The 26908-nt window shown below is 45.6% G+C and overlaps 1 protein-coding gene across 1 annotated transcript; it reads right to left on the bottom strand.

Annotated features, from left to right (window-relative positions):
• Positions 1–1252: 1252 nt before the first annotated feature.
• Positions 1253–20151, bottom strand: gbe1b (glucan (1,4-alpha-), branching enzyme 1b). The gene is made up of 16 exons (XM_029001677.1): positions 20036–20151; positions 16221–16390; positions 15843–15958; positions 14169–14294; positions 13916–14051; positions 12732–12822; positions 11999–12208; positions 10327–10442; positions 9921–10048; positions 9504–9602; positions 7171–7281; positions 6438–6609; positions 5300–5484; positions 4688–4818; positions 2981–3098; positions 1253–1791 (listed from the first exon to the last, which is right to left on the bottom strand). The coding sequence occupies exons 1-16, from the start codon at positions 20134–20136 to the stop codon at positions 1729–1731; spliced, it is 2073 nt and encodes a 690-aa protein (XP_028857510.1). The 5' UTR covers positions 20137–20151; the 3' UTR covers positions 1253–1728.
• Between the last annotated feature and the right edge of the window lie 6757 nt (positions 20152–26908).

Here is a 26908-nt window from a genome sequence, read left to right as displayed (position 1 = left end):
ATGGAGATGGTACCTGCCTTTTTTTTTTTTTTTACATTTACATTAAAACTCAACTCTCTGGCAGATTTATTTATGCAAAGAGCTTCTCTTTCTGCTGCTGGAGAGCCGAGAAGAGCATCTGTCCCCAGGTGCTTCTGGTTCTAAATCAGAAGGTGAAGTGACGTGTTCTGCACATTTCTGGTGAAGCTCGAGGAGTGAACTTCAGGAATACCAATGTGTGTTGTTTTTTTAAACCCCCCTCTCATCCGCAGGGGAAACCGATCAAACCACAGCATATGGTGCACAGCTCCAATTTGGCTGCAGTGGAATGCAATCAAAGTGAATTAGAGCAAGTTGCTGGTGAATCACTCACAAGAGGCACTGAGCAAGGAGCCGTCCATGATGGGCCAGTGGTGGCCTCTCAGGTAAGGAAACGGACATGTAATCAGAAGGTTGCCGGTTCGAGTCACCGCCAAGGTGCCACTGAGGTCTCCTTGATGAAGTGTGTCTGATATAAATTTTTTCAATAATTAGCTATAACATTAGGACCGGGGGATTATTTTTTTGCAATGACATTATTACGAAGCAGCAAGGGACCATTTTGTCCTTGAGGTTGATGTGTTGGAAGCAGAAAAAATGGGCAAGAGTGAAGAGTTAACCGATTTTACAACAATTAGCGTAAGAAATCTGAACCACTGTAGCAACCAGGTGTAAACGTGATCTAAATTATGTCATGTCTGTTCTGATAAAACTAAAATGCGAGCAACTGCTTTCAACTCAGAAAATTTGAATCAGGGGGGTCTTCATACCCACCCCTGGTCCAAACCCAGACCCCTGTTTTTAAATGAGAAGTTAAAATCTTGGCAACCCTGCTGGGCAAAATGTATCTGGACATGTTGTGTGATCTTCTGATCTTATTTTGACCAAAAATTTATGTGTGAATGAAATGATCTGTGAAACGAATAGATGGGGAGTCCCACAGCAAGTATTAATTGATCCATGTTTTCTCGTCCACGCCATTTTTCTACTTCTACAGTAAAGCATCTACAGAAGTCACACATAGTGACTTAAATGAACTGGGCTCCATCAGAATAATTTACACGAGATAAATACATTTTTTCTACCTATTGCTTTCAGCTCTTTGTTTTGCCAATTTATTTGCTCTTTAATGGTCAGCACATCAACAGGGAAACAAGATGAACTTCACCTAAATATTTAAAGAAGATGCAGTCATCACACAGCGATTTATTAATAATAAAAATGATGTTGCATGTTCAGAAGAATATTGTATTTATTCAAGCTCTCTGTGAAGTGCAGTTTAGGCAGTAAGTGTAAATAAATACAGTTGCTGTACAGTTTACAACCTGGATCAGACAGTGGGTGTGGTCAACACAGGCTCATCAGTAGTAAACACGTTCCACATGTGTCTTGTCAACAGCACAATTTACAACTGCACGTTATTTTTTCAAATTTATAGCGGACCAGGCTCAACAACTAGGTTTAGACCAGTGATCCTGGAGAGCCACTTGCTAGAGCATTCTAGCCTCCGCCCACATTGTGTGCCTACTGAAAATGTTCAGGTAGGTGAACAATGGGATGCCACATCAAAACTAAATACACGTTATAGTGAGCATCAAAAGCAAGTCAACATATAAACCCAAACAGATGGAAACAGAGGATAAGAACTGTGAAGACTCTTGTGTTTGGCACTGATGAGTTCGGAGGGTCTTCAGAATCCATCCAATGGTTTCAGTAGCAGTAATCAATTTCCTCATTGGCAAGTACAATAGCCGTCCTGCAGGGAATGTAGACCTGAGCGAGACAGAGAGAGAGCGATTTTAATTAGAAGATAATTCACGAATTGCATGGACACCATTTCAGCCTCTCCCAGGCATTTGAGGAGCCCCAAAACACAGCAGCGGCACCACAGCAGAGAAAAAGCCCCCAGAGCAAAGATGCTGGACATGGAACATGCACTTGCTGTGTGACAAGGGTTTCTATCGCCATAAATGACGGCCTCCATATAAGCTCCTCCCATCAGGCAACACAAAGAGATTGAACAATTGTGCATTGATAAGTCTCCAAAAATTCTCACCTTGCATCTCGCATATTGTGGCATAACAGCCTCTAGGTGGCTGAATGGACGCCGAAAGAAAACTCACGGCGAGTTTATGGTTGTCGTGCTTTACCCACCACTGTCTGGCAGATGCTCGAGGGGAAATGGTGTCCATGCTGAATTACGTTATGTTTCCATACCTCCCCAATGCTGCATGGAGCAACATGGAGCAACAACAAAATACCAGTACATGTCACTCTATCAGCAGGTCATATTCAGGAATTACAATAATCATGATTCAATAATCATTCAAAAGGCTGATAATGAATTCCATGTCACATGGTGCTTCAGAAATTTGTATCCTGGTATAAGGCACCAGAACCAGAAAGCCCCACCCCAGTCCCCAATGTGCTTTGTTACTCTGTTAGCGCATAAATAAAGCGATGGCACTCAGATCACAGAAGCTGGAGGCATTTGATCATCGCTGAGAAGCATCTCAGAATTTGGTGTGAATCTCAAGAGATCTAAAGCCTCTTTTTACACGTGGCATCCTGGAGACGGAACATTTCATATCATGTCAGGACCTTGGAGCCCAGAACTTTCTCTTCCTGTTAGCTGTTTCCTAGATGGTCGACTATATAATCATCATTTGAGGTGAAGCCCAAAATAATGGCACATGACCAACGGTCCAATGGAGCCAGGGCACAGATGAAATGGCAGTGTGACACCAGGTGAGGATTGTCCTGCAGCCAGGATCATAAGCATAAATACATGAACTGCCATTGGTTTGAGGTGCATGAACATCATGCACATTTACAAGGTCATGTAAATGTTGAACACCATCAGGAAGGTGACCATGGGTGCTGATCCTGTAATACAAGTATCATGACTAATACTATCCAGCATCCATCCACACCTATCCACCTGCAAGATAGGTGTCCATACCTGCATAGAGTAGGACCGCTCGTTGAAGGGCAGTGGCTCAGTGAAGAACTCTGTGCTGTGATCCAGGCGTCCATGACCCCCATACTGGACCGCATCTGAATCCAACTTTATGGTGTACCTTGGAGAACTTGGAGTTAAGGAGTAAAAGCTCAATCATCATCGCCACAAAACCAAATGAGGAACAGCTATGAGAGAACAGCTGGGACGCGGGCATTTTCATTCTGGAGCAGTTATACTACTCTGAATAAATCTTTAGGCAGGACCTCACGACAAATAGAGAAATGGCCGACTACATATGAAAAATTCAAAATGAGGTGACTTTTGAAGACATACCACTACTATAACTGCAATAACGGACACACAAATATCAAATAAATAATTTCATTCGTAATGATCATTCTCTTCCCACGATCAATCCCAGTTTAGAACATACAAATTATTATTATATATTTCATGGATGAGTGATTCATTTTTCACCATTCTAAATCTGTGATCCTTTCGTTTGAATTGATGAACGTGCTCCTTGTTCCTCTGCTGAAAGCAGCGAAACGTAGGTGCTGGGATGAATGAAAAATTGTTCACATCATCTTGTTCACCTCGCTGTGCCTCTGAGTTCCACTTTCATCTGTCTTCCCCAATAATTGGTTCCTCTGTTTCTTCTGGCCCTTGTTTGTGGTGAGGGGTCTTGGAGCTTGAAACTCACACCGTTTACCCCCCCTTCTCACGCACACACTCACACACACTTTTTCTATTTTAACAACTGCCTCTGCTCGTGGCTCTCAGATATTTTCCTGGCTGTCCTCCCCCTCTCATCCTCAACCAGCGGGAAGACATCTTGTTAGACATCAAACGCTCACTGGCAGGAGGAACCCGGGCAGAAAATTAAAGAGAAGCAGAAGTTGTAAATGCACCCGCTGGAAAAAGAACTTCTCGTCTATGGATAATTTGAGTGTCTGGTGTTCAGACGTCACCTCTGACACATAAACTGGTCCTTTCTAAAGCTGTGATCCAGTCAAAAACTTTATGCTAAATGTAACATACAGGTCAGTGGTCAAGAAGACAAGGTGGAAGAGCGAAATCCAGCTGGAATAAGAGCAGTATGTTGTACTTAAGTAGTACTTTTAGTGGGGCAGTGGTGGCCGAGCGGTTAAGGAAGTGGTCCCATTTTCAGAAGGTTGCCATTTTTTTACATTTACATTTACAGCATTTATCAGACGCCCTTATCCAGAGCGACTTACAATCAGTATTTACAGGGACAGTCCCCCTGGAGCAACTTAGGGTTAAGTGTCTTGCTCAGGGACACAATGGTAGTAAGTGGGATTCGAACCCGGGTCTTCTGGTTCATAGGCGAGTGTGTTACCCACTAGGCTACTACTACCCCTGCCATTTCAAATCCCGATCCACCAAGGTGCCACTGAGGTGACACCGAGCAAAGCACCGTCCCCACACACTGGTCCCCGGGCGTCTGTCATGGCTGCCCACCGCCCTCTCAGGGTGATGGTTAAATGCAGAGGACAAATTTCAATGTGTCCCCGTGTGCTGTGCTGCTGTGCATCACAATGACAATCACTTCACTTTCACTTTCACAAGTAAAGCACAACCCTGAACTTTGGGGGGACCAGCAGCTTGTCTGAGGATTCGATTTTATTTTGGTCCACGTCGCCATTACATGTCCTGCAGGAGGTATTTTGAAGACATGAAGGATACTTCCCAGGAGCCCCTACTCCCACGCGGTAGCCGCTATAGCTGTTGCTGGGGTGGAAGTTGAAAATGAAGAGGACGTTGGCCCGTTCAAACACAATGACCTTGTCCCCTTCATGCTTGGCACTGACGAACGCCTGCATGAGAATGAAAGCAGCGTTGACAAATGCGCTGACTTCTGACAAACATGAAACGACTACAACATTTACATTTACATTTATAGCATTTACCAGACACCCTTATCCAGAGTGACTTACAATCAGTAGTTACAGGGACAGTCCCCCCCTGCAGACACTCAGGGTTAAGTGTCTTGCTCAGGGACACAATGGTAGTAAGTGGGATTTGAACCTGGGTCTTCTGGTTCACTAGGCTACTAGCACCCAGATCACACGAGCAGAAAGACGGTGATGTTAGATGACAGGAGACGAGATTTAGAGCAAGAGACACAAAACAACCAGTGCAGCTTCACCACCACATTCACTTTGCACAACCTGTACGAATTTCCTGCTAATATCTGTACTAGTAAATAGACACCAGCGTGGTGACATATTTTGAGACCATATAGCACCATATAGCATGAATAATTGTGTGTGTGTGTGTGTGTGTGTGTGTCCTTACTGGTGGAGCGGACAGCCAGCCGTACTTGTCCTCAGTTCGGTTCATGTCCCGGTCGAAGGCATACAGCTGCTGGTAGCGCAGGTGATCCATGTCCACCAGGTTGAACTGCCGGCGAGCATAGTGGTAACTCTCATTATTCCCCTGCCTGGGGAAGTCCAGCCACTCCGGGTGACCGAACTCATTACCTGCATTATTATGGACCAAGGGAGAGGTAGCATCACAGCAGGCCAATGTCCGTCAACCCAACCCCCAACCAGCACAAGAAATTGTGACAAATCAACAGCCTTCCAGACATGATCATGCATGATGAACCATTACGCTTCCCCACCATCTCTCCTACCACCAGGCTGTACTTATCATGTGGTGTGGATTCTGAGCTCTATAGACATCGGAAATTTCTCTCACCAAGTAGTCTTGCTCTACAATACTGTCATACACTAAAATCTTGTCCTATATAGTATATTGTAATTCAGTGCACTATATAGTATAACTACAGTCATGGCCAAACGTTGAGAATAACCCAAATACTGGTTTTATTATGCATATACCCCAGAATGACATGACAAGTGATCAGATGAGTTGTAAAGTCTTTTCAGCATGATGGAACACCGTGCCATGAGGCCAAGGTGAGAACTAAGTGGCTCGGGGAACAAAACATTGAAATTTTGGGTCCATGGCCAGGAAACTCCCTGGACTTTAATCCAAGCACTGATTATGAAGGAATGGGTTGCCATCAGTCAAGATTCGGCCCAGAAGCTGATCGACAAACTTGCTTGTGATTATACTTCAATACACCACAGGAACAAGTGACAAAAAGATCTAAAACACTGAAGCAGCAAACTGCTCAAAACAAAAAACTGTATTTGTCTCATTCTCAAAACTTTTGTCCATGAATGTATTCTACACCACAACTGTAATGTCCTTTTGAGTTAGTTACCCCTTCTTTTGCCCCTTTTGAAATTGTGGTTGTATTATACTTTGAAGCCCATACCATGCACTGGATCAGGTCAAATGAATTTTGCACAATGTTGTCCTTTATTGCACAGTTCTGCTGGCAGTTTCAACTCTTGCTATCTCTAAAAGAACCTCCAGAGGTTTACCTTTCCTGTAGAAAAAAACACTAATTCAAGGTACTGACCCATGAAGTTGAGGTACCCTTCTCCTCCCAGGCTGTGGGTGATCAGACGGATCATCTTGTGCAACTGAATCCCACGGTCAATGACAGGATTCATGGGAACCATGGCACTCATGTTGGTGTACATGTCCTTGTCCATCAGCCAGAAGGCCAGAGTCTTGTCCCCAACTAGGGCCTTTCAGGAAAGAACCAAACCGAACAACTCCTGAAATGGCTTAACTTATGGAAGTTTAGACGCTGGGGTATATGTTGATGTACGTGGATGTTTAGGTCCTGGTGTACAGTAAAGGCCAAAAGTTTGGACACCTTCTCATTCAACGTGTTTTCTTTATTTTCATGACCATTTACATTGATAGATTCTCACTGAAGGCCTCAAAACTATGAATAAATATACCTATCAAAAAAAGGTGAAATAACTAAAAACATGTTTTATATTCTAGTTTCTTTGCTCTGATTACTGCTTTGCACACTCTTGGCATTCTCTCGATGAGCTTCAAGATGTCGTCACCTGAAATGCTTCTCCAACAGTCTTGAAGGAGTTCCCAGAGGTGTTTAGTACTTGTTGGTCCAGCTAACCCCAAACCATCTGGACTGGGTTCAGGTCCGGTGACTGTGGAGACCAGGTCTCCACTTTTTGTTAAGTACATAACTCCACATGTGTTCATTCATAGTTTTGATGTCAATGAATAAGAAGGTGTGTCCAAACTTTTGACCTGGACTGTATATGGAGCTTTACCTGGTCATGACTCTCTGCGTAGGCAATACAGCTCTCCCCATAGCGTCGGTTGGTCAACGTGTAGATGATGTCCCCCATGTTCCAGTCTTCATCTTTGTATTCCTTCAGGATCTGTAGAGAATTAAACCAAAAGCCTTCCCTTGTAATTCTGGTAAACATTTCCACTTTCTAACTTCTTTAAACTGTTTCTTTTCTGGGGTGGAATGATTAGTCCATCTAGCTGCTGAATTGAGGTGATGCTGAATTATTAAAAGTTACTACTGGCAGCAAAACCGCATGCTCTAACACTGTTCACAACCATGTTTGACAGTTGCTTTAAAAGCCTCCTCCAAGCAAACCACTTGTTATTGTGATCAAATAGCTGAACATGAAACCTTCCTCCACAAGTCAAAAACATCCTTCCTCAGTCAAACTTGAAGGTGGCAATTTTGGACGGGGCCTTCAGTGCCACTGATCAAGTTCATGACAGGTTTTGGTCTTGGTGGTTCCTGGGTTGTTCCTGAAAATCCCAACCAATTCCCTCTCAGCTCTGGGTGACAGTTTGGGTCTTCCTCCAGACCTCCAGATCATGGGATCTGCAGTGTATTTACCAATGCTCTTTCTTAGATCTTCACTGAGCACTTTAGACCCAATTGTTCTGATGGTTTGCAAAGGCAGTGATCAAGAACATCACAGAGCCTTCAGTTCCACATATTTAAAAATGCAAATCCTGCCACGTGTGGATTTTAGAAAATACAATGTCCACAAATTCAGATGATTGGACGTGTTTATGCAGCAACATCCATGTATAAAATATGTAATGTTTCATGTGACATGTGCTCATGCAGTGAAACTCTGAATCCTGTATTACCCCTGTTCATATACAAAACGTTCCAGCTGCTATAAAATCTCTTCATCTTGGAACCTCAATCAGATCCCAATCAGATCCCAATCCTGAACCAGGTCTGTGAACCAGGCGGGTGCTCAGTCACAATAATGAGACTGAAGCTGACAGCTGACTAACAAACGGAGGATCTCATTTATTATCACTGAACACAATCAATACAGGCAGCAAGAAGAGAAACAGACTGAGACACACTCCTCTAGAAGACACATTTCTAACCCCCATTACATGTTCTGTATTATATATCAGGCCTGTCCATAGCTTCCTACTGAAGGTTGGAGACCACTTCTGTGCTCACCAGCCTTCTTATAACACTTCACTAATGTTAAGATGATCAGTGATCATAAACAAATTAGATAAAAAATTTAAGCAGAGCCTGAAGAAGACAAAGTCTGGACAGGGTAGATCTTCCTACTTATTTTTTTAATGGAGATTTTTATTTGTTCAGACATGCACTTGGTAGATATGTCCTCTCAGCTTCGCCACCTCCTGTTTTTTGACTCTCATGGAGATTAATCATCTTTCCCAGCATGCAGATTCCTCTGCCTCAGGCAAATCCAGACTCAATCTGCCCAAAATTCATTTTCTCCTATTAGGCAGATTGAAAGAGTGGAGAAGATCTTGTTGGGAGGAATCCTGGAAGTCCAGGAGGAGTTTATGTAAATAACACGTCACAGATTAGACAGGAAAAAAGGACAGTTGGGCACCAGCAACAGATAGGACCAGACCAGCTGTATATCCTACAGCAGTGGTGTTAGATGTTCACAACATCACCATATATTTTCATGCTTACATTTATTCCCAGAATCCAGCTCCAGGGACTACTGTAGAAGATTTCATTTTCATCCTAACAGCTTTCACTGTGAAGGTCTCCAGAAGCTCTGCTCCCCACTTTCTTTGTCCTTCGTTGTTTCCATTCGGTTTCAAGTGTGTGTTTTCTGGAGGAAATGGCTGCTATGGAATAACTGGACCACTGGAATTTCACCAATTAGCAGTCACGGCTCTTCATCAGCATAATCGTATTCAACCAGGAACCTTTTCTGCTTCTCGTTGCCTCGACCTCATGTTTCACCACCCTTGGCTGTTGCATTGTGGGATTCGCCATCAGAGTCACGTTTTGGCGGTGCCCTCCTTGGAGGCACGCAATATCTGCTGCTGTGTTTCATGGGAAACTGACAGACAGTGGTGTGGTGGATAGTGACACTGGGGTCACTATCCCAGCACACAATGAAAACAAAGAAAAGAATCCAATTTAACTTTAACTTGCAGCAGCAGTTAAGGTCATTTAAGATCAATAAAGCCATGAATGCAGAGCAGAGTAAACACCGATCCCAGCAGAATTAGGAGAATGTTTCCAGCCCTAATAATATAATCACCGTTTTGGAGAAGTGCTGTGAGAGATTAAGAGAGAGAAAGCGAGGGAGAGAAATAGAACCACACATGAACTCACCTGGATCCATTTGTCAGGAACTGCCATAGCGAGACGATAGTCAAAGCCACACCCCCCCTCTGTGACGGGGCGACACAGCGCTGGCATTCCTGACACATCCTAGAAGCAGTAAAAAGGACAAGAAATCACAGCTAATTAAAGTTAAAGTGAAGTGATTGTCACATGTGATATACACACGGTGCACACAGTGAAATTTGTCCTTTGCATTTAACCCATCACTCTTAGTGAGCAGTGGGCAGCCATGACAGGCGCCCGGGGAGCAGTGTGTGGGGACGGTGCTTTGTTCAGCGGCACCTTGGCGGATCGGGATTCGAACCGGCAACCTTCTGATTACGGGGCCGCTTCCTTAACCGCTAGGCCACCACTGCCCCAAATCAGTACTCAGATCAGTTCATGACTCCACGTGGGCTGCACTACCTCTGCGATGGTGATGCAGTCCTCATACAGGCTGTGCAGGATGTGATTGGCCAGCATCAGGTAAACCAGAGAGTCCTCGTCAACCTGGAGCCCAAAGTATTCAGAGTAATCACCGGAGAACCCAGAACCTTCAACAGAACACAGAACAGATACAGATGTACAGATGGACACACGTTCACAGACGTTGCATACTTAGATCAAACAACTAAGTCAGCACTGGTTCAATAATGAAGCCAGACAGAGAATCCATTTCCCAGCTCCATGTTCTAATTGATGCTGGAGAAAAGGGGCGTGGTCTCAACACCTCCAATTCAGCACTCAGACATGTGTTTCAGGACACATGAAGTGATTTATTATAATCCTTATTTATACTGTTTTACTACTGTACCGTGCAACTTTGACCTACCAATGCCATGATGGTGGTAAAGCATGGAGGTCACACCATCAAACCTGAAGCCGTCAAAGCGGTATTCTTCCATCCACCAGCGCAGGTTGGACAGCAGGAAGCGTAGAACTTCCCAGCTGCACAGAGACACAAATCACATATCAACAGTTTACAATTACGGTTACCTCGATTTTTCGTTATGTGTCTTTATATTGTCCCTGCTTCGCCAATTATTCCAGCAGAATTATTTGTTAGAAAGACCGTTAGGTTTGTGCAGATGTAAGCGGCAAGGCTTCATGCAACAAAGCATCCATTCAAACCATGAGCAGTTTATAATTATCACAGTAAAATGGCTTTAATACATAATATCATTTTTATATAAACATGGCGTGGTGATTATTTGTCCTACATTCCAGGAACTAAATGAACGGGTAGAAAAAGGAGCTTGGATTTCTTTGTCTTTTTGAGTCTTTCTGTTCATGTGTTTGATTATTGTGCTACACAGACCCAGGTCCACAGAGGAGGAAGAGGAACCTGCCCAGATAAATTCCAATAAACATCTCCTCGCGAAGAGGAGCCACTGGAGTTTACACTGATAAATGGAACAAGCTACAGTGTGCAACGTTGATGAATTATTTATTAGAAGTGTTAGGAGGGGAATGCAATGCAGGACATAGATTCACAATCAAAGATAGGGGGGGGGAAACATCACGTGATATAATAACTAAACTCCTTATGGACCAAGGGCCATTATAACAGACTGAAACAGTTTTTCACAAGTTAATGGGGAAAATCCTTGAACTGCTGAAATTCTGAAAAAAAAAGTGCATCCAGAAGTGAATCAAAACCAGGATCTGCTATCGCCTGATCATCTGAATTCAGTACCGCAACGTCAGTCAACGGCAATACTACGGGTTAATGTTAGTGAGGGATTCCGCCAACAAACTTCAGAATAATCTTACATTTACGCCATTTATCAGACGCCCTTATCCAGAGCGACTTACAATCAGTAGTGACAGGGACAGTCCCCCCCTGGAGACACTCAGGGTTAAGTGTCTTCCTCAGGGACACAATGGTAGTAAGTAGGGTTTGAACCTGGGTGGGAAAAACACTCGCCTATGAGCCAGAAGTCCCAGGTTCAAACCCCACTTACTACCATCGTGTCCATGAGCAAGACACTCTGAGTGTCTCCAGTGGGGAACTGTCCCTGTAACTACTGACTGTAAGTCGCTCTGGATAATGTAAATGTGAGCAAGACACTTAACCCTATAATAAGGGGGTTAAATTCTCCATACATGTAATAAAATATCATAAAGCTGCTCCGTTCAAGAATGCATGAATCTTTGAACAGCTCAACATGTTAGAAAGAGTTTTATAAAGATTAAAGAACATCAGAGAGGATGGAACAACATTTCAACTAAACAAATAAAATTAGCTGATCAGAGAACCGGCCCAGATGGAGTCGCACAAACAGGCTACTCAGAGTCCTGTAGGTTTCATTACTGCCGAGAATAAATTAATTAAACATAATGCCGACGCCCCGTAACCACAGGATACCTGCAGGACTCTCACGTGCCCACAGGCTGTGGTGTGTGAGTAATATGAAGGACATTCTAATGGTCAAACAGCTAATCACTGTTTTCAGAATCAGTCATCGGAGCTCATACGGGGCGATGACGGGATGAAACCTCGCCTTGAGTAGTTGAAGAGACGACTGTCCCAGAGACTGTGCTCCCCCCGCGACCCCCCATGGAAGAAGCAGGAGTCGGAGCCGTCAAATCTGTTCAGGCCGTCCTCCGTGTTCTTGGAGGCGTGGCTGTGCACCATGTCCAGCAGCACCACGATGCCCATGGAATGAGCCACGTCAATCAGCTCCTTCAGCTCATCGGGTGTCCCGTAGCGACTGGAGGGCAAGAGAGGATATAAGAACCCACCCACCCACACACACACACACACACACACACACACACACCAATACTGCACGCATCACAGGTTCACTGTAAATAAGAAGAGCGAATGAATCTTCTCCTCAGCCCATTTAAACACCCATCTCACATCCTCTCCCTGGAAGGCTGGTGGGAGTGATGGGTAACCCACCCAGCGGGCTCCCCATCGGTGCTATCCAGCTGCTCTCCTCCATCACGTACCAGAACACAGCGAGAAAGGGATCAATCATGGGTGAAATGACCCTGTTTGTATTACACTGGGTGATCCGTTCTACCGGACTGAGCAACAAAATGGGAATTAAAAAGCAGAGCTGTGGGATTAACCCCAGATGAGTTTACAGGAGGATCACGGATCTCCTCATCTTCACACAGAAGCACGATTTACACCAGCCATTAGGAAACCGGAGGCTCAAGAAGCCTGATCTCTCCAGCAGGAGAGGAAAGGGAGGAGTTGTGTCTGCTCCGTTGAAGGTTATTCACCTGGATGCAGCAAAGAAGCTGGTGATCTGGTAGCCGAAGCTGGCGTAGTAGGCGTGCTCCATGATCGCCATCAGCTGGATACAGTTGTACCCTGGAGGAGGCGAGGTGTACAGTAATCATGAAAACATTTCATCATCAAGCTCTTCGGTGGTCAGTTTAGGACGTTGTGGAGATGGACTGAGGTCAGCATGGTGACGTGGGGTGAACCGGTATTCAGTAAAATCTGGACGTGAAGTGGAAAAGAAGACAAATCAGGCATGGCGAGCACCAGCAGAGGAGCTGAGAGACAAAGGTTCGAAGCCCAGCGACTCAGATCTGTGCGTCCGGCATCTCGCTATTTATTCATTTCCCACAGTTCAACCTTACTTACTATAGGGTGCTAGTAGCCTAGTGGGGTAACACACTCGCCTGTGAACCAGAAGACCCAAGTTCAAACCCCACTTACTACCATCGTGTCCCTGAGCAAGACACTTAACCCTGAGTGTCTCCAGGGGGGGGACTGTCCTGTCCTGTAACTACTGATTGTAGTAAATGTACTACACCCTGTTGAATGACACTAAATGTTCGGACATGAAACGATATTGAGTCACACGTTCCTTCCTGTTAATGTTCTGTTCAAAAGGAAAAATAAAGGAGCTGGTCACAAGCCGGCCAGTCCTAGCCACCAAGGTAGACCTTGTTTGGACGGGTGATTAGAACCTTCATTAGATTAGAACCTCACTCCTTTGTCCTGGGTTGTTAATGTCTTGCCGCTTTTCAGTTTGTTTCAGGTCTTTATTTTCCTTTATTAAAATCCCCTTCTTTGCGTCCCCCTCTTCACCCCGTGGCCCGACAGGAGTACAAGTTTCATCGTTTCAGAAAACGACCGCTGTCTACGCAAAAAGACTTTTGGCACGTCAGATAATAACCAGGAAAATAACCAGGAAAATGCTGAAAACAGCCCTGATGGTGACTGCAACTTCAGCAACTTCTCTGAATCTGACATTCAGCAGAAATACGACTGACATCGGGACGCTGACCATCGCTTTCTGTAAACTGGTGTCATTTTATAGGAGTTGGGACGTTTCATGGGAGCACAATGTTGATTTGTGGTCGGGTTTTATGTGGCTTTAAATGACACCACATGGGGGTGACCGAGTCCTTGTCCTTGGTGGATAAATCGCAGAGGTCTGCTCATCTCTTACCGAGGTCTTTAATCCGCGGCAGCACGTTGGCTGTGAAGTTGCTATAAGACGCAATCCTCCCTTCCGGAGAAGCGATTCCTACGTGGGACTCATAGATCCGCAAGCTCCTGGGCTTCTTGGGTCGTGGATGTTTGAGCTGAGGACAAGAGATGAGTTTAAAGCGAATGGTAGCGCATGTGACGGGTGAATTCCACACACAGGACAAATGTCCCCTTAATTACACGCGTGGATGGGAGTTTTGTTTCCCACTTACCACGTACGGACTGGGAGGGTCCCAGTGAACCCAGTCGTACACCACAGAGTCCCGCTGCTGCGTCACGTATTTGGCCCAAGGTGAGATCCTGTAGAGCCGCTCTCCGTCTTTGGTGTGCACCACTACCTGGGGACGAAGACAAATGAGGGCTGTTACAGCAAGGTGAGCTGCATCGGGGCAGAGGGAAGGACAGAAAGACATTTTCACTTTCATTCATGTTCCTGTTCCGACTTGACTAGTAAAATACTTTTTTCGTCGGTAATCATTCAGACCACAGCTCATATAATCTGTTTTGATGATAAATATACAACAAAGGTGGAATCAGGCAGCGAAGAACAAGGTGCATCCACGTGTCCCAATAACATACAAAACCAACCAGCTTAAAACTGGAAACCCCAAACCAACAGGGAACAAAGACGGAGGCGTCCTCCCACCAGAGTTCCCTGAGAGTTCTCCTTTTCATTCTCTTCAAGAACCAGAAGACCCAGGTTCAAATCCCACTTACTACCATCGTGTCCCTGAGCAAGACACTTAACCCTGAGGTGTCTCCAGGGGGGGACTGTCCCTGTAACTACTGATTGTAAGTCGCTCTGGATAAGGGCGTCTGGTAAATGCTGTAAATGGAACAGGAAAAACTTCCTTGGTCCAGGCAGGCCAAGTTATGAATGAAAAGAGACGGCTGGTCAAGGCAAACAGGGACAGTGCGAGCGCCAGCAGCTCCATCTGCTTCTTATTGTCCCTGCACTGACCTCTACTAACAATGAACAATGGCAGCATGTGACCATCGTCACGCCTCATCACCTCATCACATTAAAGGTCCCCTATTATTACATGTTTTTGCTTTTATGCGGGTCTGAGTGTTCCCCTAATACTGTACCTTAACGAAATGTACATTTATGGCAGATGCAGAGCGACTTCCAACATGCTTCCATGTTACCATGGATGAAGTGATCAGTTCTGGTTCACTAGGACCCCCAACTATGAATACAACCTTTTTATTCACTCTGTTCTAGTTTCTATACAGAAGTCAGACAAGAAGAAGGTTACAAGTTCATCTAAATATTCTCTAAAGAGGAAGGTCTCGAGCTGCCGTGGTGCAGAATTACAGCCACTTTGATCCAGTCCCACAATGAGATTCCGCAGGGCGCGCCGTTACGGTGTCTGTAGCTTTACATGCTAATGAGGAGGAGAGGGGCGGGACGAGGAGGACAGCGGCCTGTAGAAGTTGAAATGACGTCATCGACACCATTCACCAACCACAATGTCTGGCGCTGACAGGAAGTCATGTCCACGGAACCAAAAACTAAAAACAAAACAAAACAAAAAATGTATTTGTGCTCATTTTTTACATCCAGAGCGACTGCAATGCTTTGCACGTTGTCATAAGGGGACAAATTCCAGATCGTCAGCCTGAGCTGCCGCTCTCTGAACAGTGAAGCAGAGCGGTGAAGAACTCTTTACACCTGTTGCCATTCCTAGCCACTGCAGGACCATAGACAGACTGGGGGAACTCGGATTAATGTTAAATCGACTCACAAAGTCACATTTCCAGAATAAGGGACCTTTAAAGAAGGGTGCAGCTGCTCTAATACCACACCAGCCAGTATTCCCAGCATAAATACACCTCCACATGCTGGATTTATTCGGAAATTCTTCCTCAACAGTGTGACGTACCTTCAGCTGTGACCCGTGGCAGACCGGGGACGTCCCGTCTTTGTTGGGTGGCAGATGCAACTCCCACTTCCCAAAATCCATATGTGTGTATGGATGAGAGAACTTGTCCCAACCATCTATTCATAAAGCAACCAAAAACGAGAACATGGCAAGACTGAGCAAGTGCAGTTCATTAATAAATCACTACAGTCATACAAAATATACAATTCTAATTCAACTGCTGCTCTACCCACTACACATATGCAGAGTAAATAGGTTGTGACACAGCTGAAATAAAAAAACGTGAACATGTTCATTCAACGCTGTTTATTCATAGGACAGTTTAATGGCATTATAATACCTAACATATCAGTGAATAACTGTATAATTGCAACTCACTGAAATCTCCAGTGAGGAAGAGCGCCTCAGCGCCAGGAGCCCACTCCTTAAAGACAAGCGTGCCATCGGGCTGCCGCTGCTCTCCAAAGCTGTTGTAGCTGCGCGTGAACTGGTCAAAGCCGCCCTCCGCCTCCTCCAGCAGGAGGAGCTGCTTCTGAAACAGGCTGAACCTTCAGACACAGCGGAGGAGAGGCCACCACAGATTAAAAAGCGCTGATTCTCCCCGACTCGTAGCACAGCCATGTATGAATGTACAGGGGTCTACCACTCACACCTCTGTACACATTTTAATATTTCTTTCCTTGGAACAACAAAATAATAACAAATAAATTTGTGTCTCATCGAAGTTGCTGCTTGTAAATTTGTTTCGGTGATTGGTAAAAGAATTTCACGTGGTACATTTTTTAAATGAAATGTCACTGTCGTGAGGTGACGTGTTATAATTATAGCGAGACCGATGCAAAAATGAATGCTGAGGAGGTGAAACAGAGGCTAGACTCGATTATATTTTAAACCTGCACATTTCCTTTGCCGCCCAGTGGGTGGTGTAAGAGGGTGTTAGGGGTCGTGTAACAGAACACAGCGGGTGGTGTAAAAGGGCGTTGGGGGTCGTGTAACAGAACACACTACTTGCTGTGTTGTTACACGACCCCTAACGCCCTCTTACACCACCCGCTGTGTTCTGGTACACGACCCCTAACGCGCTCTTACACCACCTGCTGTGTTCTGGTGGGGGGTCGTGTAACAACACAGCGGGTGGTGTAAGAGGGCGTTAGGGGTCGTGTAACAACACAGCGAGTGGTGTAAAAGGGCGTTGGGGGTCGTGTAACAACACAGCGAGTGGTGTAAAAGGCCGTTGGGGGTCGTGTAACAGAACACAGCGGGTGGTGTAAAAGGGCGTTGGGGGTCGTGTAACAGAACACAGCGGGTGGTGTAAGAGGGCGTTGGGGGTCGTGTACCAGAACACAGCGGGTGGTGTAAGAGGGTGTTAGGGGTCGTTTACTAGAACACAGCGGGTGGTGTAAAATGGCGTTAGGGGTCGTGTAACAGAACACAGCGGGTGGTGAAAAAGGGCGTTGGGGGTCGTGTAACAACACAGCGGTTGGTGTAAGAGGGCGTTAGGGGTCGTGTAACAACACAGCGGGTGGTGTAAGAGGCCGTTAGGGGTCATGTAACAGTGCACAGCGGGTGGTGTAACAGAACATAGCGGGTGGTGTAAAAGGGCGTTAGGGGTTGTGTAACAACACAGCGGGTGGTGTAAGAGGGTGTTAGGGGTCGTGTAAGAGAGCACAGCGGGTGGTGTAAAAGGGCATTAGGGGTCGTGTACCAGAACACAGAGGTTGGTTTTAGAGGGCGTTAGGGGTCGTGTACCAGAACACAGCGGGTGGTGTAAGAAGGTGTTAGGGGTCGTGTAACAGAGCACAGCGGGTGGTGTAAAAGGGCATTATGGGTCGTGTACCAGAACACAGCGGTTGGTTTTAAAGGGCGTTAGGGGTTGTGTACCAGAACACAGCGGGTGGTGTAAGAGGGCGTTAGGGGTCGTGTAACAACACAGCGGTTGGTTTTAGAGGGCGTTAGGGGTTGTGTACCAGAACACAGCGGGTGGTGTAAGAGGGCGTTAGGGGTCGTGTAACAACACAGCGAGTAGTGTAAAAGGGCGTTGGGGGTCGTGTAACAACACAGCGAGTAGTGTAAAAGGGCGTTGGGGGTCGTGTAACAGAACACAGCGGGTGGTGTAAAAGGGCATTAGGGGTCGTGTAACAGAACACAGCGGGTGGTGTAAGAGGGCGTTAGGGGTCGTGTACCAGAAGACAGCAGGTGGTGTAAGAGGGCGTTAGGGGTCATGTAACAACACAGCGAGTAGTGTAAAAGGGCGTTGGGGTTCGTGTAACAGAACACAGCGGGTGGTGTAAAAGGGCGTTGGGAGTCGTGTAACAGAACACAGCGGGTGGTGTAAAAGGGCGTTGGGAGTCGTGTAACAGAACACAGCGGGTGGTGTAAAAGGGCGTTAGGGGTCATGTAACAACACAGCGAGTAGTGTAAAAGGGCGTTGTGGGTCGTGTAACAGAACACAGCGGGTGGTGTAAAAGGGCGTTGGGGGTCGTGTAACAACACAGCGAGTAATGTAAAAGGGTGTTGGGGGTCGTGTAACAGAACACAGCGGGTGGTTTAAAAGGGCGTTGGGGGTCGTGTAACAGAACACAGCGGGTGGTGTAAAAGGGCGTTGGGGGTTGTGTAACAGAACACAGCGGGTGGTGTAAGAGGGCGTTAGGGGTCGTGTAACAACACAGCGGTTGGTTTTAAAGGGCGTTAGGGGTTGTGTACCAGAACACAGCGGGTGGTGTAAGAGGGCGTTAGGGGTCGTGTAACAACACAGCGAGTAGTGTAAAAGGGCGTTGGGGGTCGTGTAACAGAACACAGCAGGTGGTGTAAAAGGGCATTAGGGGTCGTGTAACAGAACACAGCGGGTGGTGTAAGAGGGCGTTAGGGGTCGTGTACCAGAAGACAGCAGGTGGTGTAAGAGGGCGTTAGGGGTCGTGTAACAACACAGCGAGTAGTGTAAAAGGGCGTTGGGGTTCGTGTAACAGAACACAGCGGGTGGTGTAAAAGGGCGTTGGGAGTTGTGTAACAGAATACAGCGGGTGGTGTAAAAGGGCGTTAGGGGTCATGTAACAACACAGCGAGTAGTGTAAAAGGGCGTTGGGGGTCGTGTAACAGAACAAAGCGGGTGGTGTAAAAGGACGTTGGGGGTCGTGTAACAACACAGCGAGTAGTGTAAAAGGGCGTTGGGGGTCGTGTAACAGAACACAGCGGGTGGTTTAAAAGGGCGTTGGGGGTCGTGTAACAGAACACAGCTGGTGGTCTAAGAGGGCGTTAAGGGTTGTGTACCAGAACACAGCGGGTGGTGTAAGAGGGCGTTAGGGGTCGTGTACCAGAACACAGCGGGTGGTGTAAGAGGGCGTTAGGGGTCGTGTAACAACACAGCGGGTGGTGTAAGAGGATGTTAGGGGTCGTGTAACAGAACACAGTGGGTGGTGTAAAAGGGCGTTAGGGGTCGTGTAACAACACAGCGGGTGGTGTAAGAGGGTGTTAGGGGTCGTGTAACAGAACACAACGGGTGGTGTAAAAGGGCATTAGGGGTTGTGTAACAGAACACAGCAGTTGGTTTTAGAGGGCGTTAGGGGTCGTGTACCAGAACACAGCGGGTGGTGTAAAAGGGCATTAGGGGTTGTGTAACAGAACACAGCAGTTGGTTTTGAGGGCGTTAGGGGTCGTGTACCAGAACACAGCGGGTGGTGTAAGAGGGCGTTAGGGGTCGTGTACCAGAACACAGCGGGTGGTGTAAAAGGGCGTTGTAACAACGGGTGTCCCTGAGCAAGACACTTAACCCTGAGTGTGTCCAGGGGGGACTGTCCCTGTAGCTACTGACTGTAAGTCGAAACATGCTCACATACACTAAATGTGGATGAATAATAGAAGTCAGAAGCTGTAAATGGGTGAAGATGAGCCAAAACTACGAGACCGGATTAAAAAAAAAAAAACACCGCTGTTCTGAGTGACGCCATATTTTTAAGGTAGCTCTTACGAAACTGTGAAATGTAGGCGCCATCTTGAGACGCACCGACACCAGCGCGACCTTAACCGTGGGCGTGGCCAAGACGAAGGGGAAGCGTCGCAGGGAAATGTCACGCACTGGCGGCGTGCTCATGCCTGGATAAAAATAAACGATCTCGGCGCTGTCGCGGCCACGTTCAGGCCCGCGTGTTTAATAAGGGGCGCTACGACCCGCCGCGGTCTGCGGTCCTCCGCCTCACCTCCTCCGCAGGTCCTTCTCGTAGGGCTGGAGGTAGGGGTCCAGCCGCAGCAGGCTGCCGAACTCGGGGATGGGGAGAGCCTGGTCCTCCGCGTCCGCCATGTTCGCTCCAGACCAGACGAGTGGAGGGACGAGCGTCGTCACCGCCTTCCTGCACACCAGACCGCAGAGACTCCGTTCATTCATCTAAAGCGCGTTATAAAGATGTAATTTAAGATTTATATACTATATACATGACTGCAGAAATAGTAATAATCAAGGCTTATTTATATATATGGCTTATTTCCAAACCAGTCATATTTCTGATTCTGTAATTAAAGACCAATTTCTTGTTATACTGTGTGTATTTTATGCTAACATAAAATAACCACAGATATTGCCATCTCTGCACTCTTAAAAATGCTCACAGCGGCTAGTGGGATGTGTTTCTATTCAGAATGGAGAAATAAAGTGGATTCCCTGACTGACCATAGCTGTAGAAAGACCTGTATACGAAACAGAAGCTGTGTGTGTGTGTGTGTGATCAGTAAAATGGCAGGCTTTTACTTACACATGCCCCAAGAAAATGTCCTTTCGGATGTCACAGTGACTGCGGATTTGTGCCTGTTTTAAGTAATCTGTAATCTCATGTTGACTGAGAATCCACAGTCTGAACTGTGATTTGGCAAAGGACCTGTTCAAATATACATCATGTTTATCTGGAGAGAGTCCGACCGAAGTCTATGTTTGAAGTTGAAGTTGAGCTACATACATGTTAGACAACACTGATCTAAAGTGACCGTGTGTGACACTGACAAACTGGGCTACATATGCACCTCATACATTCTTATGTATTCCAGTGTAACATTTAAACTAAAACAAAACATGTAGACATTGAAGAAGACAGACGGAACTAAAAAACAGTGAAACGAATATTTCCAGAAGAACACAGGCACTGGCTGTCGTTACCAGAAAATGGCTGTCATTACCAGAACAACATCAGCACCGAACATCATTACCAGAACAACAACGGCACTGGCCACCGTTACCAGAACAACACTGGCACTGGCTTTTGTTACCATAACAACACCAGCACTGACCACCATTACCAGAACAAACTAGCACCGGCCACCGTTACCAGAACAACACTGGCACTGCCTTTTGTTACCATAACAACACCAGCACTGACCACCATTACCAGAACAACACCAGCACCGACCACCATTACCAGAACAACACTAGCACCGGCCACCGTTACCAGAACAACACTGGCACTGCCTTTTGTTACCATAACAACACCAGCACTGACCACCATTACCAGAACAACACTAGCACCGGCCACCGTTACCAGAACAACACTGGCACTGCCTTTTGTTACCATAACAACACCAGCACTGACCACCATTACCAGAACAACACTAGCACCGGCCAACGTTACCAGAACAACACTGGCACTGGCTTTTGTTACCATAACAACACCAGCACTGACCACCATTACCAGAACAACACTAGCACCGGCCACCGTTACCAGAACAACACCGGCACTGGCCTCCGTTACCAGGACAACACCGGCACCGGCCTTGTCAGGATTGACTGCAGCTGGGCTCATCACCTGTGGCCAATCCTGATGCCGCATTAAAAGCCGGAGATTTCCGCCCCTTCGGGAGTGCCGACATTTTTGTGGACTCTGAGCACGAACTTCAGTTTCTGTTTTGTGTTTTTGAGTTCTGGCAATCGCCACACGCCTGCGGGCTAGTTTATGTTGTTCCATCGCGCCGTTTTCCTTTATTCTTTATAAATAAATCCTTATTTCCCAGCATGTCCCGCCTCTGCGCTTCCTTCCCCTGTCAGCTCGCCGTTGTGACAGACCGTTACCAGAAGAAGGCCGTCATTACCAGGAGAACACCAGCACCAGCCCCCGGTGGTAATGTGCCTTCTGATTCTCCAGGGCTCTTTGCTCTGCTCCATGGTATTCAGTTCAGGAAGGAACTGAATATGTCTCCATTCTGTCCACACCTGTATAATGTCCTGCAGGAGGACCGGCAGGAAGTTCCATATTCTGCTCCACCGAGCATGTCGTCTCCTGACCGAGAGAAACTGGACAGCTGTTGTCCAGTTCATGCAGTTCCTGAGGTGATGTGCTCCACGTCTGTCCCCTGGGGCCACGGATTGCACCGAGCTGAAGACAAGATGCATGTTGTTGCTGCCGTGTCCATCTAATAAAAAACAGCTAATCAGATTATTAAACTTAGCTCAAAATTCTAGTGGTTTAAATCACACCAGAAGGCAGCAGGCTCCCTGTCCAACACTGCTCGGGACCATAAAATTCAGCCCATTTTTATGATGCCTCCTCTGCTTTAGCCCCTTTGAGGAAAGCTTATGGCCAGCTCTCCACCTGCACAACGGAGATATTTCTGGATGATCTATATTCAGACAGGCGTGTGATGTGTGCAGATGTGGCCGTAACCCGGCTCCTCCGAGCTCCTGCGCTACAGCATCACACCAGACCCATCAATCAGGCTAAAGAGCAGCTCTCACTTCCTATACTTAACAGTCAATTATCCACATGAGTAGTCTAGATGGAGCTAAGGGAGATTCTACGCAACATATGATGTTTAAAATAGATGAATGAAGAACACAGAAAAGATTGTATAGAAGAAGGATATTCTTTGTATTAAAGTGTTTCTACTAAACTTCCAAAGTAACCAAAAGGAGAACACCACAAACAGAAAATACCCAAACCACCAACTCAAAATCCAAAAATTAAGAATAACTTCAAATCACCAGAAGCCTAGAACACAAAATCAGTGTACCTTCTGACACCTGGGCCGACCACCAGGAATCACCCACGAAAGCCTGGAAGAGTGTTGATCACCCTGCGTATACGGCCCTTGACCTCCAGGCTGGGTAGAGTCATCATGCAGAAGGTGAGGTCAGGGCGGAGTCGACCCTAGGAACAAGGTAGTGACAGACTTCCTTCCCACACTAGTCCCAGAAGCCTCATAAATTACGTCACCGTACGTAACGCACGGAATTTCTTACGTCTTCATTTTTGTGATCAGTAATGAAGGTTTCTGCACATGCTACAGATACGAAAGGATGAAAATCTTGATCGTATCAGAGCCGAGCACACCGTATAGAACAAACGTGTGGCTTTTTAAGCAGAGGACCGTACTTCACTCGGAACTACAGTGAAACAAGGAAGAGAAACTGAAATGGATTAAAAGCAGGAAGGAACCATCCTGGTCTGGGGCAGCATTTCCAGAGAAGCGTCAATAAGGCTAATAAACAGATGAGATTCATTCCAAAACCCAATTTCAAGGATGGAGGAGCAAGAGCCAAAAAGCAGAGTTCAGCTGGACCAGCAGAAGGAACTGAGGAGGACGTTTAGTACAACTGAAAGTCTGGAATATCACCGTTTCGCGCTCTGCTTTTCATTAAATTGCTTTAATGCAATTTACAGATTGCATTAAAATGCTTTATCCATCAGACACTGTGAGGTTATATTTGCTCACCAAGGGTGATAAATGCAGAGGACACATTTCACTGTTTAATTGTTTAAATTGTAAATTTGTACATATATACAGATACATATTTATCTTATTTTTTGTGCTGCTATTACCTCTGTTTTTTGCTGCTATTACCTTCTGCTTCTATCCACTTTCTGCCATGACAAGTGCAATTTCCCACTTGTGGGACTAATAAAGGTTTATCTTATCTTATCTTATCTTATCTTATCTTATCTTATCTCTTATCAATGTGTCACTGTGTGCTGTGCTGTACATAGAAAGCGTTCAATAGTTCAAGGATTTAAAACTTATGTCCTCTGAAACAGACCTAAATACAGAGGTAAGTAGTTGATGATTAAAAGAAGCTTGATTTATCATTCTCTCCATTCTACTTGGTGACTGTCGTCTTGTCCTGCATGCTGCGTATCCTGTCTACACCCCTGGTATTGTCCTCTGGGAAGCCCCGTCTGATTAGGTTGGAATCTGTGATGTCTGCATATTACTGGTGTCTATCAGCTGTTGAAATATGTTAAAACTGGACTACTGTCGAGTAAACGGTATATATAGAGTAGATGGACAGCAGGGGACAGCGGGGCTCGGATGATCTCCTGTGGTGGTCTCCTGCAGCTCCCATCACCACCATGCCAACATCAGCACAATTTGAGGGTTGTGATTACTTAGAATGTAGAGAACGGTTTCCACCCTGAAACCGAGCAGAGTGAAGCAGTTCTGGGATGCTCAGGGTGGTAGTGGCCTAGTGGGTAACACACTCTCCTATGAACCAGAAGACCCAGGTTCAAATCCCACATACTACCATTGTGTCCAGGTCTCGATCCTCCAGGATGCGTGATAACTTCTTCCCACAAGCCATCAGGCTCCTGAACACACTACCTGCACTCATACTTCCCCCCACACACACTCGCACTGTGCACTAACTCTGTTGCACCTCTGCACTTTACACCTCATTGCTGCAATTAAGCACTGCTGCTATACGGACTACCTCTTCTTGTTGCACTGATACCAATAACTGTACTATCAATACTGTTGTTTATTTGCACAGTCTAAACATGTATATATATCACTGGTCACTTTTTAAAACTTCATTTTTAGCTAAAATGTATATTTTGTATCTTATTTATTTATATATTGTATTTCATGTGGCGCATCTGTTTTTTGTTGTCTACTTTTATGTTGCACTGTAAACTGGAGCCACGTCTTCTCGTCTCTCTGTATATCTGCACAATTTATAGAAGAGATGACAATAAAGTTTACTTGAACTTGAACTTGAACTGAGCAAGACACTTAACCCTAAGTTGCTCCAGGGGGACTACTGATTATAAGTCGCTCTGGATAAGGGCGTCTGCTAAATGCTCTAAATGTAAATGTAAATGGGATCACTGGACAATCACTGCAGGCCTTGAGATATTCAAGAACATGCAGTGTTCTACTTATATGCTGGAAGTGTCGCAATTTGGACATTTTCCACATTTTCTTGTCTGATTAAGAACCAACACTTGCAATGCTGAGTGATGATCAGGTCCTACTTTGTTCCTCCACCTGTCCATCAGATCACCAGACCCACAATGTGCTGCAGGCGGCGCTATCAGGCTATCTAATGACTGAAAATACACATCACTCTTTTTAAAGTTCCAGACAAATATTAATATATCACAGAACCCTCTGAGCTGTAGACAGAAAAAATATGCCCTGGGTTCTTCTGAACAGAGGTTGGAGACCATAAATATGTGGCAGTAACCACATGAGTGGAGAAGCTCTTTCAGTTCTATTGTTCAATGTTAATTAGTGAAATAGAGTCTGCTGAGTTCTATTACAGCCATCATTCATGCGCTGAGCAAATCATTCCAGCGGCTTATTCAACTTCTTCATTTGTAATAAGTGCCTGAACAGCTTCAAGGCTGGTTTCTGTAGCTCTATTATTACGCACATCATTAAATATCCCTTCATATTTATCTTCCTGGGATAGATTCAATGTTCCACAGTGAACAAAAGGGCCGCGTACACACGGGAGATGATACTTTATTCATGCATGTTTATATGTATGTACAGTACAGGCCAAACGTTTGGACACCTTCTCATTCAAGATGTTTTCTTTATTTTCATGACCATTTACGTTGGTAGATTCTCACTGAAGGCATCAAAACTATGAAGGAACACATGTGGAGTTATGTACTTCACAAAAAGTGGAGACCTGGCCTCCACAGTCACCGGACCTGAACCCAGTCCAGATGGTTTGGGGTGAGCTGGACCAACAAGTGCTAAACACCTCTGGGAACTCCTTCAAGACTGTTGGAGAAGCATTTCAGGTGACGACCTCTTGAAGCTCATCGAGAGAATGCCAAGAGTGTGCAAAGCAGTAACCAGAGCAAAGAAACTAGAATATAAAACATGTTTTCACTTATTTCACCTTTTTTTGTTAAGTATATAACTCCACATGTGTTCATTCATAGTTCTGATGCCTTCAGTGAGAATCTACCAACGTAAATGGTCATGAAAATAAAGAAAACACGTTGAAGGAGAAGGTGTCCAAACTTTTGGCCTGTACTGAATGTATTTGTGCAGGTAGAAGGTCCCCTGCTTTCACTGTGACCCTCATCCATCACCCCCCTGTGCAGTGTGCATCAAATTCTGTCAATTGTTAGACAAATGAATTGTTAGACAAATTAATTTGTACATTTAATTTCAAATAGCTTATTAGCTCATTATGATCTATTACATGTATTGTAGCTGTATTGAAATGTTATAATATTGTTTCAATGACTTATTTTTTACACGTTGGATATGATTACAAATGTGTTCTGTCCAGAATGTCTACAGGATTGGTACTATGCTGTTAATATCGCGACCTTTCAAAGGGATGTCCACAATGCTGCTGTTGTGGTGGGGCTGCAAGTTATTGTCAATAGCAAATTAAATTAATTTCATGGACTGAAATTATGCCAGTATTTCTCCCCCAGAATTTGTTCATCAGATTAGAAAATTACGTATATTATTCTAATCCTGGATTCTGTACATGAAGGGTGGTTCAGATCTTTGTATGTTTACTCCAGATAGTGATCTGTGTCCAGGAAAACGTTTCTGTTTCCTGTCAGTTTTCTGTTCTGCACAAGTTGACGGAAGTTCGATATTTGAGACGCCCCAGAAAGTGGGTGCATCCCATCTTTATCCTGGATATCAATCAGGAAGGGTGATGGCTCAGATCAAAGAAGTTGTCTGACGGATGATCATGCTGCCCGGAGGACAGAGATCCCAGCTGGTTTCTCCTCTCACTCATTTCATGGAGGAGGAGAAGTGACCATGTAAGCAGTAAAAAGACACCTGGGGCACAGTGGACTTTGCTCCGAGAACAACGTGAACGGTGTTTAATA

The sequence above is a fragment of the Denticeps clupeoides genome, chromosome 13 (assembly GCF_900700375.1).
Source record: "Denticeps clupeoides chromosome 13, fDenClu1.1, whole genome shotgun sequence".
Lineage (NCBI taxonomy): Eukaryota > Metazoa > Chordata > Actinopteri > Clupeiformes > Denticipitidae > Denticeps > Denticeps clupeoides.
This window is presented reverse-complemented; position numbering and strand designations above follow the sequence as displayed.